Below are 17,121 nucleotides of genomic sequence, written 5' to 3' on the forward strand. Positions count from 1 at the left end.
ATTTTTATTTATCATAAATTATATAAAAATGGTTTGCAAAGTGAAGGAGATAATTACAGCCTTTAATATGTCAATGAATCATAACACTGATTTTGATGCATTATTATTTTTTCAACACTATCCTTCCTTAGCCCAAAAACAGACTCGCTCAAAAAAGTCAAAATTATTTTATTTTATGTTTTTTTAATTTCAGCGCTTTGTTCAACAGCTTCATACCTTTCTATTGATATACAGTTTTGATATATTTGTCATGTTTTTTATGCTCTTTTTAGAACAAAAACATACATTTTATAATGGGGGAAAACTTTAGATGAGGTAATATGTCTATTATTCATTGCACTGATTTTGATGCATTAGCTATGTTAATGTTGTCAACTTAGCATGATGATAAAATGGTATGTTAGCATGTAGCTAACATAGCTATGCTAGAATTGTTAACATAGCATGATGCAAAAATGGTATGTTAGCCTGTAGCTTACGAAGCTAAGTTAGTTTTCGTTAACCTAGCATGATTGAAAAATGGTATGTTAGCCTGTAGCTTACAAAGCTACTTTAGTGTTGTTAACCTAGCATGATGAAAAAATGGTATGTTAGCATGTAGCTTACATAGCTATGCTTGAGTTGTTAACCTAGCATGATGCTAAAATGGTATTTTAACATGTAGCTCACATAGCGCTATGCTAGTGTTTTAACATAACATGATGCAATATGGTATGTTAGCCTGTAGCTTACATAGCCACGTTAGTGTAGTTAACCTAGCATAATGCTCAAATGGTATGTTAGCATGTAGCTCGCATAGCTCTATGCTAGTGTTTTTAACATAGCATGATGCAATACGGTATGTTAGCCTGTAGCTTACATAGTTACGTTAGTGTTGTTAACCTAGCATGATGCTCAAATGGTATGTTAGCATGTAGCTTACGTAGCTATGCTAGAGTTGTTAACCTAGCATGATGCAAAAATGGTATTTTAGAATGTAACTCGCATAGCTCTATGCCAGTGTTTTTAAGATAGCATGATGCTATATGGTATGTTAGCCTGTAGCTTACATAACTACGTAATATTGTAAACCTAGCATGATGCTCAAATGGTATGTTAGCATGTAGCTGACATAGCTATGCTAGAGTTGTTAACCTAGCATGATGCTAAAATGGTGTTTTAGCATGTAGCTCACATAGATCTATGTAAGTGTTTTAACATAGCATGATGTAATATGGTAAGTTAGCCTGTAGCTTACATACCCACGTTAGTGTAGTTAACCTAGCATGATGCTCAAATGGTATGTTAGCATGTAGCTCGCATAGCTCTATGCTAGTGTTTTTAACATAGCATGATGCAATACGGTATGTTAGCCTGTAGCTTACATAATTACGTTAGTGTTGTTAACCTAGCATGATGCTCAAATGGTATGTTAGCATGTAGCTTACGTAGCTATGCTAGAGTTGTTAACCTAGCATGATGCAAAAATTGTATTTTAGCATGTAACTCGCATAGCTCTATGCCAGTGTTTTTAAGATAGCATGATGCTATATGGTATGTTAGCCTGTAGCTTACATAACTACGTAATATTGTAAACCTAGCATGATGCTCAAATGGTATGTTAGCATGTAGCTGACATAGCTATGCTAGAGTTGTTAACCTAGCATGATGCTAAAATGGTGTTTTAGCATGTAGCTCACATAGATCTATGCTAGTGTTTTAACATAGCATGATGTAATGTGGTATGTTAGCCTGTAGCTTACATAACTACGTTATTGTTATTGTGGGTTCTTCCGAGGATGTCATAGTCGTAATGGTTTGTACAGTCCTTTGAGACATTTCTGAGTTATGGCTATATAAATAAACATTGATTGATTGATTGATTGATTATTAACCTAGCATGATGATAGAATGGTATGTTAGCATGTAGCTTACATACGTATGCTAGAGTTGTTAACCTAGCATGATGCTAAAATGGTATTTTAACATGTAGCTCGCGTAGCTCTATGCTAGTATTTTTAACATAGCATGATGCAATACGGTATGTTAGCCTGTATCTTACATAGCTATGTTACTGTTGTTAACCTAGCATGATGCTCAAATGGTATGTTAGCATGTAGCTTACATAACTACGTAATATTGTAAACCTAGCATGATGCTCAAATGGTATGTTAGCATGTAGCTGACATAGCTATGCTAGAGTTGTTAACCTAGCATGATGCTGAAATGGTATGTCAGCATGTAGCTTACATAGCTATGCTAGAGTTAACTTAGCATGGTGTTAAAATGGTATGTCAGCATGTAGCTCACATAGCTATGCGAGTGTTGTTAACCTAGCATGATGCTAAAATGGTATGTTAGCATGTAGCTAAAATAGCTATGATTGAGTCGTTAACTTAGCATGATGCTAAAATGGTATGTTAGCACGTAGCTCACATAGCTATGATTGAGTTGTAAACCTAACATGATGCTAAAATAGTATGTCAGCATGTAGCTCACATAGCTATGTTTGAGTTGTTAACCTAACATGATGCTAAAATAGTATGTCAGCATGTAGCTTGTTTGAGTTGTTAACCTAACATGATGCTAAAATGGTATGTTAGCATGTAGCTCACATAGCTATGATTGAGTTGTAAAGCTAACATGATGCTAAAATAGTATGTCAGCATGTAGCTCACATAGCTATGTTTGAGTTGTTAACCTAACATGATGCTAAAATAGTATGTTAGCATGTAGCTCACATAGCTATGATTGAGTTGTTAACCTAGCATGATGCTAAAATAGTGTGTTAGCATGTAGCTCACATAGCTATGATTGAGTTGTTGACCTAGCATGATGCTAAAATAGTATGTTAGCATGTAGCTCACATAGCTATGATTGAGTTGTAAACCTAACATGATGCTAAAATAGTATGTTAGCATGTAGCTCACATAGCTATGCGAGGGAACGTGTACAAAAAGCTCCTCTAAATCCCATCATACTTCTAATACATTATTTTACACTTAGTCGCGTTTATTGTTGAATATTGCATCCTAATGTCACCGCACATTTCCTTGAAAGCATATTTTATGTTCTTTGGCCTAAATTAAGTTGTATTTATGTCTATTTCATACTACAGTGCAGTATTTGTCTTATTTTCTATTATTATGTTGTGACGATTGATAAATATATCCACCAAGCGGGACTCCCGGGTTGGGGTGAACAATGCTAACAACACGGCGGCTAATCTTGGCGCTATTTTCACCGTCACTATCAAGTCGACCAACTTTTGGCAGGGAAACGTTTCGAAGCACTTCACCTTCAACTCCCGCCTCAGCAACAACACTTGTTGAGACTTTGGCGTGTGAACGTTGTCCAAAGACGAGACTCACAAAAACTGCCACGCCACTTAATGCTAGCATGACTGCTACCAGGAATGCTAAGTGGAGATAAACTCGGTCGATGCGCTTTATCTCGGACCTCATCGTCTCCACGTGACTTTGGTGAGATGGATGTCAGATAACACGGGACACTCAATGCTAGCAGCACACAATGCTAACAGCACAAAATGCTAACAACACAGCTAATGGTCGTAGCTGCGTCCGTTAAGTTGACCCTGTTTTGGTAGAACAACTTACACCAGTGGTTTCAGCAGTTCTGAGAAGGATTACCCAGGATTTGATGAAGTATTTCCAGGTCGGTGATGTGTTGTAGTGGCCGGGTGATGCTTGGAGGATGTCATCCACAGTAGAAGACACTCAAGGCTACTATATTGGGTGAAAGGAGTGTAAAGGTGACTATATGGATGTTATTTCGTGTTTCGAGGTCGTCTATTATGTTTAAAAAACGTATTTAGATGGTAGTAAATATTTTTAACTATGAAAATACAAAACACAAAAGCAGTGAAGTTGGCCCGTTGTTTAAATGCTAATTAAAAACAGAATACAATGATTTGCAAAGACTATATATTTCATGTTCCAACTAAGAAAATTGATTTTTTTTGCAAATAATCATTAACTTAGAATTTAATGGCAGCAACACATTGCTAAAAAGTTGTCACAGGGGCATTTTTACCACTGTGTTTCATGGCCTTTCCTTTTAACAACACTCAGTAAATGTTTGGGAACTGAGGAGTCCAATTTTTGAAGCTTTTCAGGTGGAATTCTTTCCCATTCTTGCTTGATGTACAGCTTAAGTTGCTCAACAGTCCGTTGTGGTATTTTAGTCTTCATATTGCACCACACATTTTCAATGGGAGACAGGTCTGGACTACAGGAAGGCCAGTCTAGTACCCGCACACTTTTACTACGAAGCCACGCTGTTGTAACACGTGGCTTGGCATAGTCTTGCTGAAATAAGCAGGGGCGTCCATGATAACGTTGCTTGAATGGCAACATATGTTGCTCCAAAACCTGTTTGTACCTTTCAGCATTAATGGTGCCTTCACAGATGTGTAAGTTACCCATGCCTTGGGGACTAATACACCCCCATATCATCACAGATGCTGGCTTTTCAACTTTGAGCCTAGATCCATCCGGATGGTTCTTTTCCTCTTTGGTCCGGCGGACACGATGTCCACAGTTTCCAAAAACAATTTAAAATGTGTATTCGTCAGACCACAGAACACTTTTCCACTTTGTATCAGTCCATCTTAGATGAGCTCGGGCCCAGCAAAGCCGGCGGCGTTTGTGGGTGTTGTTGATAAATGGCTTTCGCTTTGCATGTTAGAGTTTTAACTGGCACTTACAGATGTAGTGACCAACTGTAGTTACTGACCATGCTTTTCTGAAGTATTCCTGAGCCCATGTGGTGATACCCTTTACACACCGATGTCGCTTTTTGATGCAGTACCGTCTGAGGTGCAGTGATTTCTCCAGATTATCTGAACCTTGAATTGATGATATTACGGACCGTAGATGGTGAAATCCCTAAATTCCTTGCAATAGCTGGTTGAAAAACGTTATTCTTAAACTGTTCAACAATTTTCTCACGCATTTGCTGACAAAGTGGTGACCCTCGCACCATCCTTGTGAGTGAATGACTGAGCATTTCATGGAAGCTGCTTTTATACCCAATCATGGCACCCACCTGTTCGTAATCAGCCTGTTCACCTTTGGGATGTTCTAAATAAGTGTTTGATGAGCATTCCTCAACTTTTTCAGTCTTTTTTTCCACTTGTTCCGGCTTTTTGGAAACATGTTGAAGGCATGAAATTCTAAATGAGCTAATATTTGCAAAAAATAACTAAGTTTTCCAGTTCAAAGGTTAAATATCTGTTTTGTAATGGTCTCCTGTTGCTGGGCATGTGTTTACAAGACGCAGAAAATGAAAGCCAATCAAAGTCAAAAAATTTTTTAATGTGTTTTGCAAACCTGTATTTATGACAAACATGTACTTTTGAGTTCAATCACATGTAGTTCCCGTGTCTGCCAGAAGATGGCAGCAAGATGTTGTTTATAAAAAAAAGTGTCCTGTCACTGGCCATTATTTTTATTGTTTGATTTATGGCGTCTATGTCAACCACTTATGATGACGTCATCATTCATTCCTGGCCTTCAAACTTTGTGTTGACATTTAAAAACATTTCTACGATCACGAAGCAGCACTTTGTTACCAAGCGACGTTGCTGTGCATCGTCTGTCCACCAGGGGTCAGTGTGTGTCTGTTGGCTGCCGCACATCTACTTCACCTGTCAAGTGTTCACCTGCTGAGTGTCCTCTTGTCGCTTTCAGGAGAATCCTTTCACTTTCATTTTTCATTTGACTTATTTGTAATGTTCGGCAGCAACATAACTCGTGCATGTTTGGTGTTATATTTTCTTACAGCAGTTATTTGAAAAAAATACTTAAATGCGCATCATTTCATTAGAAAGTAATATCAATACAAATAATTATATATAATATAATAATAATTATACTAATAATATGAATAGGAAAATATTCATATGATTATAGTTACAATTCATATATAGTAAACATGATTAATATCTATTTAATACATAATAAATAAGTGTATAAATTATAAGTATATTTATACTACTAAAATATGATACAATAATATATAATATTTTTTTAATACTTACACTTAGTATTTCATAAATTATAACGATTAGAATACCAAACATACCATTAAGATATAATAAATAATTATCCTAATAACAATATAAATACTAAAACATATTAAAATAACGATTGTAATTACAGTAATGATGTCATTATATAATAAATAATTATACTAATAATAATAATAATATGAATATTAACGAAATATAATGATGATTACAATAACAGTATAATAAATAAATATATTAATAGGATCAATTTAACTACTAAAATATTTAACGAATATAGTAGCAATAACACCATTAAAATATGAATAATTATATTAATAAGAACAACGTAAATACTAAAATATGTAATAGATAACGATTATAGTAACAATAATACCATTAACATATGAATAAATATATCGATAAGAGCAATCTAAATACTAAAACATAATAAAAAGGAATAATAATTTTATTATGACAATACAAGCTGACTTGATATTTTAAATTAATGTGTGTTCCCTTCTCAAGGTTCCTTCCTTATCCCCTTCAGAGGCTTTTTTCAGTTTTTCTTTGTCCCAGTGTGATTTTGGATTTGGGGACTTCCTTTGAGACACTTGAAATCAAGGAATACATTTGATTGTTGGTATGAAAATCCTTCCCTGTTTCTGTCAAATAATAATTATACACTGGACTAAAATGTAGGTCACAGTTCATAAATACGTCATATAATAATATAATTTATCATCAGGGATTATATACGAGTCAAAGTCATTGGCAGGAAATGTTTGGATTTAATGAAACCGGAGTAAAAGGCGACTGTTCAACTGATTGCTTGTTTTGAGGCCAAATGATGGATTCAAGCAGTTGAAGAGCTTCCACATGTTGACCTTGTGTTGACCTTGAACACAAAGAAGCGTCAATGTCCTTTCTCACTCGTGTCTCACTTTGCACTCTCCATGTTTGCTGGGAGAAGTATTGGACAGTTGTACTGGGAAAATAGCACTTACCCTTTTTCAATTACAGTGAAAATTATTGCCATTTGAGCTGCCATTTTTTTTTGTTTCTTTTACCATAAATTGAACAGACTTTTTTTTTTTTTTTTTGGTGTACTGGTGCTGTTCTTGCGATGAGGCGGCGACTTGTCCAGGGTGTACCCCGCCTTCCGCCCGATTGTAGCTGAGATAGGCGCCAGCGCCCCCCGCAATCCCGAAAGGGAATAAGCGGTAGAAAATGGATGGATGAATGGTGCTGTTCTATTTTTTATTTAATTTTGAGTTTATTTATTTTTTATAGTGTACGCGTCATGTTCTTTTCATTTTTTGACATATTTTTTTATACAATGTACACGTCTTGTTCTTTTTTATTTATTTTTAAATTATTTTTTTAAATGTTTGTTTTATAGTGTACACGTCTTTGTCTATTTTATTTTTGTTTTTTATTCGTTTTTTACAGTGAACACATCTTGTTTTATTTCATTTTAATTTATTGTTTTGATATAATTTTTTGTGGTTGTGTACGAGTCTTGTTCTATCTTTTTCTTCTATTTTTAGTGTTTTATTTCATTTGTAATTTTATTTATTTTTCTATAGTGTACACATCTTGTTCTTGAATTTTTAAATATTTTTATACAAAGTACACCTTATTGTATTTTATTAAATTTTGGTTTTGTTTTATATTGTTCACATCTTATTGTATTTTACTTTTATTTTGTTTCTATTTTTTTAACAGTGTACACATCTTGTTCTTTTATTTCATTTTAATTAAATTTTTTTAATTCATTTTTTGCAGTGTACACATCTTGTTTTAGTATTGTATTTGTATTTTTTACAGTGCAGATGTCTTCTTTTATTTTTTTATTTTAATTATTTTTGTAATTCATTTTTTTTACAACGTACACATCCTGTTCTTTTTTCATTTCTTTTTAATTTATTTTTGAAAGTGTTTGTTTTAAAGTGTACACGTCTTTGTCTATTTTATTTTTGTTTTTTTTATTCGTTTTTTACAGTGAAAACATCTCGTTCTATTTTATTTCACTTTAATTCATTGTTTTTGTATAATTTTTGTTGTTGTGTACAAGTCTTGTTCTATTTTTTTCTTCTATTTTGAGTGTTTTATTTTATTTTTTATTTTATTCATTTTTTTATAGTGTACACATCTTGTTCTTGAATTTTTTTATATTTTTATACAAAGTACAGCTTATTGTATTTTATTAAATTTTGCTTTTGTTTTATATTGTTCACATGTTGTATTTTACTTATTTTGTTTTTATTTTTTTAACAGTGTACACATCTTTTTCTATTTTATTTAATTTTAATGACATTTTTAAATTAATTTTTTGTAGTGTACACATCTTGATTTAGTATTGTTTTTGTATTTTTTTACAGTGTACACGTCTTCTTTTGATATTTAATGTACACGTCTTGTTGTATTATTTCATTTTAATTGTATTTTTTTATTTGTTTTAATGTGTACACATTCTTTTATTTGAATGTAAAATCTTTGTCATTTTTATTGCCTACATGTCTTGTTCTATTGTTTAAAAAAAACGTCTTGTTCTTTTTGATAATTTTTTATAGCGTACATGTTTTTTTTTTTTGTTTTTTTTTACACCTTCTACACTAAACATATGAAAATAAACATCTATTTTAAATTATTTAAAAAAATATTTATGAAATGAATGAATATAAAATGTATGCTAAAAATATTGATAGCGCTAAAATGTATGATAGGAAATATGAATTAGTATACTGTAGCAGACTTTCTCTAATCAATACACTGAAGCTTCTTATTTTGTCACTTTGTTTCTAAACAATGCAAACACACTTCCGCATGTCAAATAGGTGCAGTAAAATTATGGAATGCAGTATTCCCCGCAGAAAATGTATTAGTTAAGGTGGTGCCCTGGATAGGCGGCAGAAGGAACAGTTTAACTCGGCCTGTCGCCATCACGTCGCTCCATTTGCAGAATAACGATATACAATATACAGTGGAGCAAAAAAGTATTTAGTCAGCCACCAATTGTGCAAGTTCTCCCACTTCAAATGATGACAGAGGTCTGTAATTTTCATCATAGGTACACTTCAACTGTGAGAGACAGAATGTGAAGAAAAAAATCCAGGAATTCACATTGGAGGAATTTTAAATAATTTATTTGTAAATTATGGTGGAAAATAAGTATTTGGTCAACCATTCAAAGCTCTCACTGATGGAAGGAGGTTTTGGCTCAAAATCTCACGATACATGGCCCCATTCATTCTTTCCTGAACACGGATCAATCGTCCTGTCCCCTTAGCAGAAAAACAGGCCCAAAGCATGATGTTTCCACCCCCATGCTTCACAGTAGGTATGGTGTTCTTGGGATGCAACTCAGTATTCTTCTTCCTCCAAACACGACAAGTTGAGTTAATATCAAAATGGATACACGGATGATACAGCAGAGGATTGGCAGAATGTCATGTGGTCAGATGAAATCAAAATAGAACTTTTTTGGTGCGGCCCGCAGGCCATTTTTTTAACCAGCCCCACGGCACATTTTAAAAATACTATGGAAAAAAGGTGAAAACTATAAAAAGTGGTATAAAAGTGCAAACAGGTGAAATGTAACAAGAACATTTTGCAATTTTTACTCTAATAACACAAAGCTGCCATTCAGGCTGTTTCTTTCTTTAAAAAAAAATTGTGAATCAAAATCAATTATGAATTATTGACCAATTCAAGGCTCCAATGACGACACATTAAATATTCCACTTTGAGATATTTTTTGGGGAAAATCTTGCATATTTTGTGTTTGCCATTTAAAAAACAGAGCTGTTTTTTTTTTTCAAGAAGGGCTTAAAACGAACAAACAAAAAAAAAAGAACTACAATAAAACTTATAATTGACGAATAGATCCGAATTTGATATGGAGACCATTGTGTCTAAAGTAAACAGTAAAAAAACAAAACGTATTATTTATTCTTTAACACTTTAATGAGTAGGACCCTTTTGGATCAGTGTTTTTTGTTTTTAAGTATCATTGCACAAAAAAATAACAGTGAATTAAAATCAATGGTGTTATGAGTTGTTGACATTTTTAAGGCTCGAATTATGATATAATCTCAAACATTCTACTTAAAAATGTTATCGGGTGCAAATATTGCATATTTTGTTTTTCCATAAAAAAAACATGGTTTTCTTTGACAAAAAGAGCATACGACTTAAATCTTTAAAAACGTCATATTGACAGATAGACTTAATGTTGATCTAGAACAGGGGTGTCAAACTCATTTTAAGCACAGGGGCCGCATGGAGGAAAATCTATTCCCAAGTGGGCCGGAACGGTAAAATCATGGCATGATAACTTAAAAATAAAGACAACTCCAGGTTTGTACATTCTGAAAATGTACAAATCACGGATAATCCTCTGGACATAACACTTCCAGTTTGTTGAAAATTCTGAGGCAATTGGTGCAGTTTGAGAAACAAAAATGAGCATAGACTTTGTCTCAGTGTATCTACAAAGCCATGATTAAACTTTAAGTCACAGCCTTTCTGGGATTGAAGGTAAAAACTATTCAAAAGGGTTAAATCGACTTTTCTCGTGTTTGACAGAGACATTTCGGGGCAACGAGGGTGCCAAATGACGATGTGTTGGAAGCAGAAGACATAAAACGGCAGGTTTTAGGTTTCACGTGGGTCGAGGAGGAGCCACAGTCACCCTTTATTGTATACCTCTTGCTTGGCTAACAGAATTGCTATTGTGACATCCAGTGGACACATTTAAAACAGCAGTTTATTTTGTTCGAAAAAAAAAAAAAAGCAGCTCATTTTAATATTTGGCAAATTCCTCATGCGGGCTGGATGAAACCTGATCCGGCCCGCGGGCCGTATGTTTGACACCCCTGATCTAGAGATTTTAAACTTGAATAATAATACTGAATAATGACACATTTTTTACATTTTATTTTTACCAAAACCCTTTGGGGCAGGGGTGCCCACACTTTTTCTGCAGGCGAGCTACTTTTCAATTGACCAACTCGAGGGGATCTACCTCATTTATATATATCATTTATATTTATTTATTTATGAAAGAGACATTTTTGTAAACAAGTTAAATGTGTTTAATGATAATACAAGCATGTGTAACACATATAGATGTCTTTCTTTCACAAAGACAAGAATATAAGTTGGTGTATTACCTGATTCTGATGACTTGCATTGATTGGAATCAGACAGTAATGAAGATAACGCCCACATTTTCAAATGGAGGAGAAAAAAAGTTGTCCTTTCTGTACAATACCACATGAAAGTGGTTGGTTTTTGGCATCTAATTCATCCAGCTTCCATACACTTTACAAGAAAAACATTGGCGGCAAATTCCGTAGCTTGCTTGATTGACATTCACGGCACCCGAGGGTCTTGTGAGATGACGCTGGCTGCTGCCAGTTCATTATTATGGAAAAAATGACAGAGAGGAAGGCGAGAAACACTTTTTATTTCAACAGACTTTCGCGCCGTCCCTTCCGTCAAAACTCTAAAGGCCGACTGCACATTTCCTATCTTCACAATAAAAGCCCTGCTTCATGCTGCCTGCGCTAACAAAATAAGAGTCTCGGAAAGCTGGCGTGCACAAGTGATGTGCACGCCAGCTTTCTGAGGGATCGCTTGTGCACGCCAGTTTTCCGAGACTCTGTATTTAGTTAGCGCAGGCAGCATGAAGCAGGGCTTTTATTGTGAAGATAGGAAATGTGCAGTCGGCCTTTAGAGTTTTGACGGAAGGTACGGCGCGAGAGTCTGTTGAAATAAAAAGTGTTTCTCGCCTTCCTCTCGGTCATTTTTAATAATAATGATCTTGCAGCAGCCAGCGTCATCTCACAAGACCCTCCGGTACCGTGAATGTCATTTAAGTGACGTCTTGGTGAAGATTGATGATCACTAATTTTTAGGTCTATTTTTTTTAAAAGCCTGGCTCGAGATCGACTGACACACCCCCCGCGGTCGACTGGTAGCTCGCGATCGACGTAATGGGCACCCCTGCTTTGGGGTCCCCGGGATCAAGCCTGAGTGGAGGCCTAAATGTATATTTTTTATTCATATATAGCAGTGGTTCTCAAATGGGGGTACGCGTACACCTGGGGGTACTTAAAGGTATACCAAAGGGTACGTGAGATTTTTTTTTAAATATTCTAAAAATAGCAACAATTAAAAAAACCTTTATATATATATTTATACTTCAACAAAATATGAATGTAAGTTCATAAACTGTGAAAATAAATACAAAAAATGCAATATTCAGTGTTGACGGATAGATTTTTTTCCATAAATATTGATATTAAAGATTTCTTTTTTTGTGAAGAAATGTTTAGAATTAAGTTCATGAATCCAGATGGATCTCTATTACAATCCCCAAAGAAGGAACTTTAAGTTGATGATTACTTCTATATGTAGAAATCTTTATTTATAATTGAATCACTCGTTTATTTTTCAACAAGTTTTTAGTTACTTCATATATTTTTTCCCAAATAGTTCAAGAAAGACCACTACAAATGAGCAATATTTTGCACTGTTATACAATTTAATAAATCAGAAACTGATGACATAGTGCTGTATTTTACTTCTTTATCTCTTTTTTTTTTAACCAAAAATGCTTTGCTCTGATTAGGGGGTACTTGAATTTAAAAAAAAAATGTTCACAGGGGGTACATCACTGAAAAAAGGTTGAGAACCACTGCGTTATTGTATTGGTTTTTAAAATGAATGGCCCCCGCTTGCTTTGATTTTTCAGTGTACGGCCCTCAGTGGAAAAAGTTTGGACACCCCAGGTTTAGGCGGTGGCTCTTTGTTGTTAAGGCGGCCGCCTTTACAACAAAACGCCGCGGGAACCCCTGGGATGACACGTGCAAACAAAATCTAATCATATCCATGATGATAGGACTGTTCTGTCATTATTTGTACATGTCTCTTGCAAGATGACAAGACAGGAAGTAAATCATACACACTTCCTGTTGCTCCTTTTCACACCTTTTGCACTTATTGTGTACTTTCATGTACTTTATGCAGGTCCAATTATATTTTGTTGCTTTTTGTGTTGCAGGCATTTGTACGCACTTGGACATCGCGTGTGGAAGCGCTGGAAGAGAAGATACTTTGTTTTGGTTCAGGTAACAAAAACTGTACACCTGCTAATAGTCCTGCATCATAGTAGCTTAACACCATTGTGTTTGTTGTTTTTTATTATTAATATTATTAGTATTAAATGTAGCTTACCACCATCGGGTTTACTTATATTATTATTATTATCATTTGCAATAAATGTAGCTTAAATGTCGCTTACCACCATCATGTTTATCAATATTATTATTATTTGTATTAAATGTAGCTTATCATTATTATGGGGACAGCATGGCGCAGTTGAGAACCTGAGGGTTCCTGGTTCGATCCACACCTTCTGCCAACCTCATCATGTCCATTGTGTCCTTGAGCAAGACACTTCACCCTTGCTCCTGATTGGTCGTGGTTAGGGCCTTGCATGGCAGCTCCATTGATTGATTGATACTTTTATTAGTAGATTGCACAGTTCAGTACATATTCCGTACAATTGACCACTAAATGGTAACACCCGAATACGTTTTTCAACTTGTTTAAGTCGGGGTCCACGTTAATCAATTCATGGTACAAATATATACTGTCAACATAATACAGTCATCACACAGGTTAATCATCATAGTATATACATTGAATTATTTACATTATTTACAATCCGGGGGGTGGGATGAGGAGCTTTGGTTGATATCAGTACTTCAGTCATCAACAATTGCATCAACAGAGAAATGTGGACATTGAAACAGTGTAGGTCTTACTTAGTAGGATATGTACAGCCAGCAGAGAACATAGTGAGTTCAGATAGAATAAGAACATGTAAATACATTTGATTATTTACATTAGGTTATTTATAATCCGGGGAGATGGGATGTGAATGGAGGAGGGTATTAGTAAAGGGTTGAAGTTGTCTGGAGGTGTTGTTTTAGAGCGGTTCTGTTGAGAGTGCATTCCACATTGATGTGGCATAGAAAGAGAATGAGTTAAGACCTTTGTTAGATCGGAATCTGGGTTCAACGTGGTTTGCGGAGCTCCCCCTGGTGTTGTGGTTATGGTGGTCATTTACATTAAGGAAGTAGTTTGACATGTATCAATCAATCAATGTTTACTTATATAGCCCTAAATCACTAGTGTCTCAAAGGGCTGCATAAACCACTGCGACATCCTCGGTAGGCCCACATAAGGGCAAGAAAAACTCACACCCAGTGGGACGTCGGTGACAATGATGACTATGAGAACCTTGGAGAGGAGGAAAGCAATGGATGTCGAGCGGGTCCAACATGATACTGTGAAAGTTCAATCCATAATGGATCCAACACAGTCGCGAAAGTCCAGTCCAAAGCGGATCCGACACAGCAGCGAGAGTCCCGTTCACAGCGGTATCAGGGAGGTGTACTGGATTTTATAGACTAGGCTCAGTGCAAGTTGTTTTACTTTGTCCTCCACCCTGAGCCAGCCCACTTTGGAGAAGTGGGTTGGAGTGAGGTGTGATCTGGGGTGGAGGTCTAAAAGTAACTACACTAGCTTGGTCTGGGATGTTTGGAGTCTAGATTTGAGGGTTTTGGAGGTGTGTGAATGGGTAAATGTGGAAATAGTGTCAAAGCGCTTTGAGTACCTTGAAGGTAGAAAAGCGCTTTACAAGTATAACCCATTGTGTTTAATATTATTATTATTATTAGTAGTAGTAGTAGTAGTAGTATAAATGTAATTTACACCATGATCGTTTTTATTATGTTTATTATTAATATTATTATTAAATGTAGCTTATCACCATCATGGTACTTATTATCAATATTATAATTATTATTAGTATTTAATTTGGCTTACCACCATCATAAATAATAAATAAATGGGTTGTATTTGTATAGCGCTTCTCTACCTTCAAGTTACTCAAAGCGCTTTGACACTACTTCCACATTTACCCATTCACACACACATTCACACACTGATGGAGGGAGCTGCCATGCAAGGCGCTAACCAGCACCCATCAGGAGCAAGGGTGAAATGTCTTGCTCAGGACACAACGGACGTGACGAGGTTGGTACTAGGTGGGGATCGAACCAGGGACCCTCGGGTTGCGCATGGCCACTTCTCCACTGTGTCACGCCGTTATCAATAGTATTAGTATAAATGTAGCTTACCACCATCAATATGTTTATTATTTATACGTATGTACGTATGTGGAGTGAATGAATGATGGCTTCTCAGTGACAACCCCTTTGAGTCTCTACAAAAAAGTGCTATATAAATCCAATTTATTATTGTTGTTCATAAAATTCTACCACAATTTTGCAATGGTGTCCACCTGTATTGTACTAATACTACAACATTGTTTTTAAAGTTTTATTTGCATTATTTACTGACTGATCGAGTGCTGTGGCGAAAGCTGACCTCCCAGCACTGGAACGGTCGGTTAGCATTAGCAAGCCAACTCTCCAAAAAGCCGTCACAAGTCCACCAATCATCAAACATAACACAAGCTTTCATGTTGGTTTTGATCCGCAGGTGAGCCAGTACACCTTCGCCATGTGCAGCTACAGAGAGAAGAAGGCGGAGCCTCAGGAGCTGATGCAGCTGGAGGGCTACACGGTGGACTACTGCGACCCCCTGCCGAGTAAGTGACGCCCACTACTGGCAGACGCCGCCACTGCAATGGCACAAAGTTCTCGCTCTCGTCGCGCAGGCCTGCAGGGCGGGCACGTCTTCTTCAACGCCGTCAGAGAGGGCGAATCGGTGGTGTTCGCCTGCGACGACGAGCAGGATCGACTGCTGTGGGTCCAGGCCATGTACCGCGCCACGGGACAGTCCCACAAGCCCACGCCACCTCCCCTCAGCAAGACCGCCAAGGGTCGAGCAGGAAGCACGAAAGCAGCGTCACCCATTAGTAAGTTCACCTGCTTCTTTCACCATCCACTTCCATATTTTCAAATGATTCCTCTCTCTCTCTCTCTCTCTCTCTCTCTCTCTCTCTCTCTCTCTCTCTCTCTCTCTCTCTCTCTCTCTCTCTCTCTCTCTCTCTCTCTCTCTCTCTCTCTATGTATGTACTGTATATACAGTCATGGTCAAAAGTTTATATACATTTGTAAAGAACATAATGTCATGAATGTCTTGAGTTTCCACTCATGTCTACAACTCTTATTTTTTTGTGATAGAGTGATTGGAGCACATACTTGTTGGTCACAAAAGACTCATGAAGTTTGGTTCTTTTATGAATTTATTATGGGTCTACTGAAAATGTGATTTTCAAGGAAAATAATGATTTTCAAGGAAAAAAGTTGATATTCAAGGAAAAAATTATTTTTAAGGTAAAAGTTGATTTTCAAGGAAATAAATGATTTTCAACGTAAAAGTTGATTTTCAAGGAAAAAATTGATTTTCAAGGAAATAAATGATTTTCAACGTAAAAGTTGATTTTCAAGGAAAAATTTGATTTTCAAGGAAATAAATGATTTTCAACGTAAAAGTTGATTTTCAAGGGAAAAAAAATTATCCATCCATCCATTTTCTACCGCTTAGTCCCTTTTGGGGTGGCGGGGGCCCTGGCGCTTATCTCAGCTACAATCGGGCAGAAGGCAGTGCACACCCTGGACAAGTTGCCACCTCATCACAGGAAAAAAATGATTTTCAAGGTAAAAGTTGATTTTCAAGGAAAAAATTAATGTTCGAGGTAAAAGTTGTTTTTCAAGGGAAAAAAAATATTTTCAGGGTAAAAGTTGATTTTCAAGGAAAAAATAGATTTTCAAGGAAATAAATGATTTTCAAAGAAAAAATTGATTTTCAAGGAAATAAATGATTTTCAACGTAAAAGTTGATTTTCAAGGAAAAAATGGATTTTCAAGGAAATAAATGATTTTCAACGTAAAAGTTGATTTTCAAGGGAAAAAAAAATATCCATCCATCCATTTTCTACCGCTTAGTCCCTTTTGGGGTGGCGCTTATCTCAGCTACAATCGGGCAGAAGGCAGTGCACACCCTGGACAAGTTGCCACCTCATCACAGGAAAAAAATGATTTTCAAGGTAAAAGATGATTTTCAAG

At 35.9% G+C, this 17,121-nt stretch overlaps 1 protein-coding gene across 10 annotated transcripts in view; it reads left to right on the top strand.

Annotated features, from left to right (window-relative positions):
* Positions 1-17,121, top strand: part of cadps2 (Ca++-dependent secretion activator 2) — a 322,908-nt gene that overhangs the window by 123,591 nt on the left and 182,196 nt on the right. For all 10 annotated transcript variants that reach the window (XR_009806043.1, XM_061894374.1, XM_061894375.1 and 7 more), the window contains 3 exons: positions 13,080-13,146; positions 15,590-15,698; positions 15,768-15,968. Coding sequence is in view for 9 of the 10 variants with exons in the window: in XM_061894374.1 (XP_061750358.1) it covers positions 13,080-13,146; positions 15,590-15,698; positions 15,768-15,968 (377 nt within the window). In the remaining variant the exon portion in view is untranslated. The remainder of the gene's footprint in view (positions 1-13,079; positions 13,147-15,589; positions 15,699-15,767; positions 15,969-17,121) is intronic.

This window comes from Nerophis ophidion, linkage group LG03, assembly GCF_033978795.1.
Source record: "Nerophis ophidion isolate RoL-2023_Sa linkage group LG03, RoL_Noph_v1.0, whole genome shotgun sequence".
In the NCBI taxonomy this organism is placed as follows: Eukaryota; Metazoa; Chordata; class Actinopteri; order Syngnathiformes; family Syngnathidae; genus Nerophis; species Nerophis ophidion.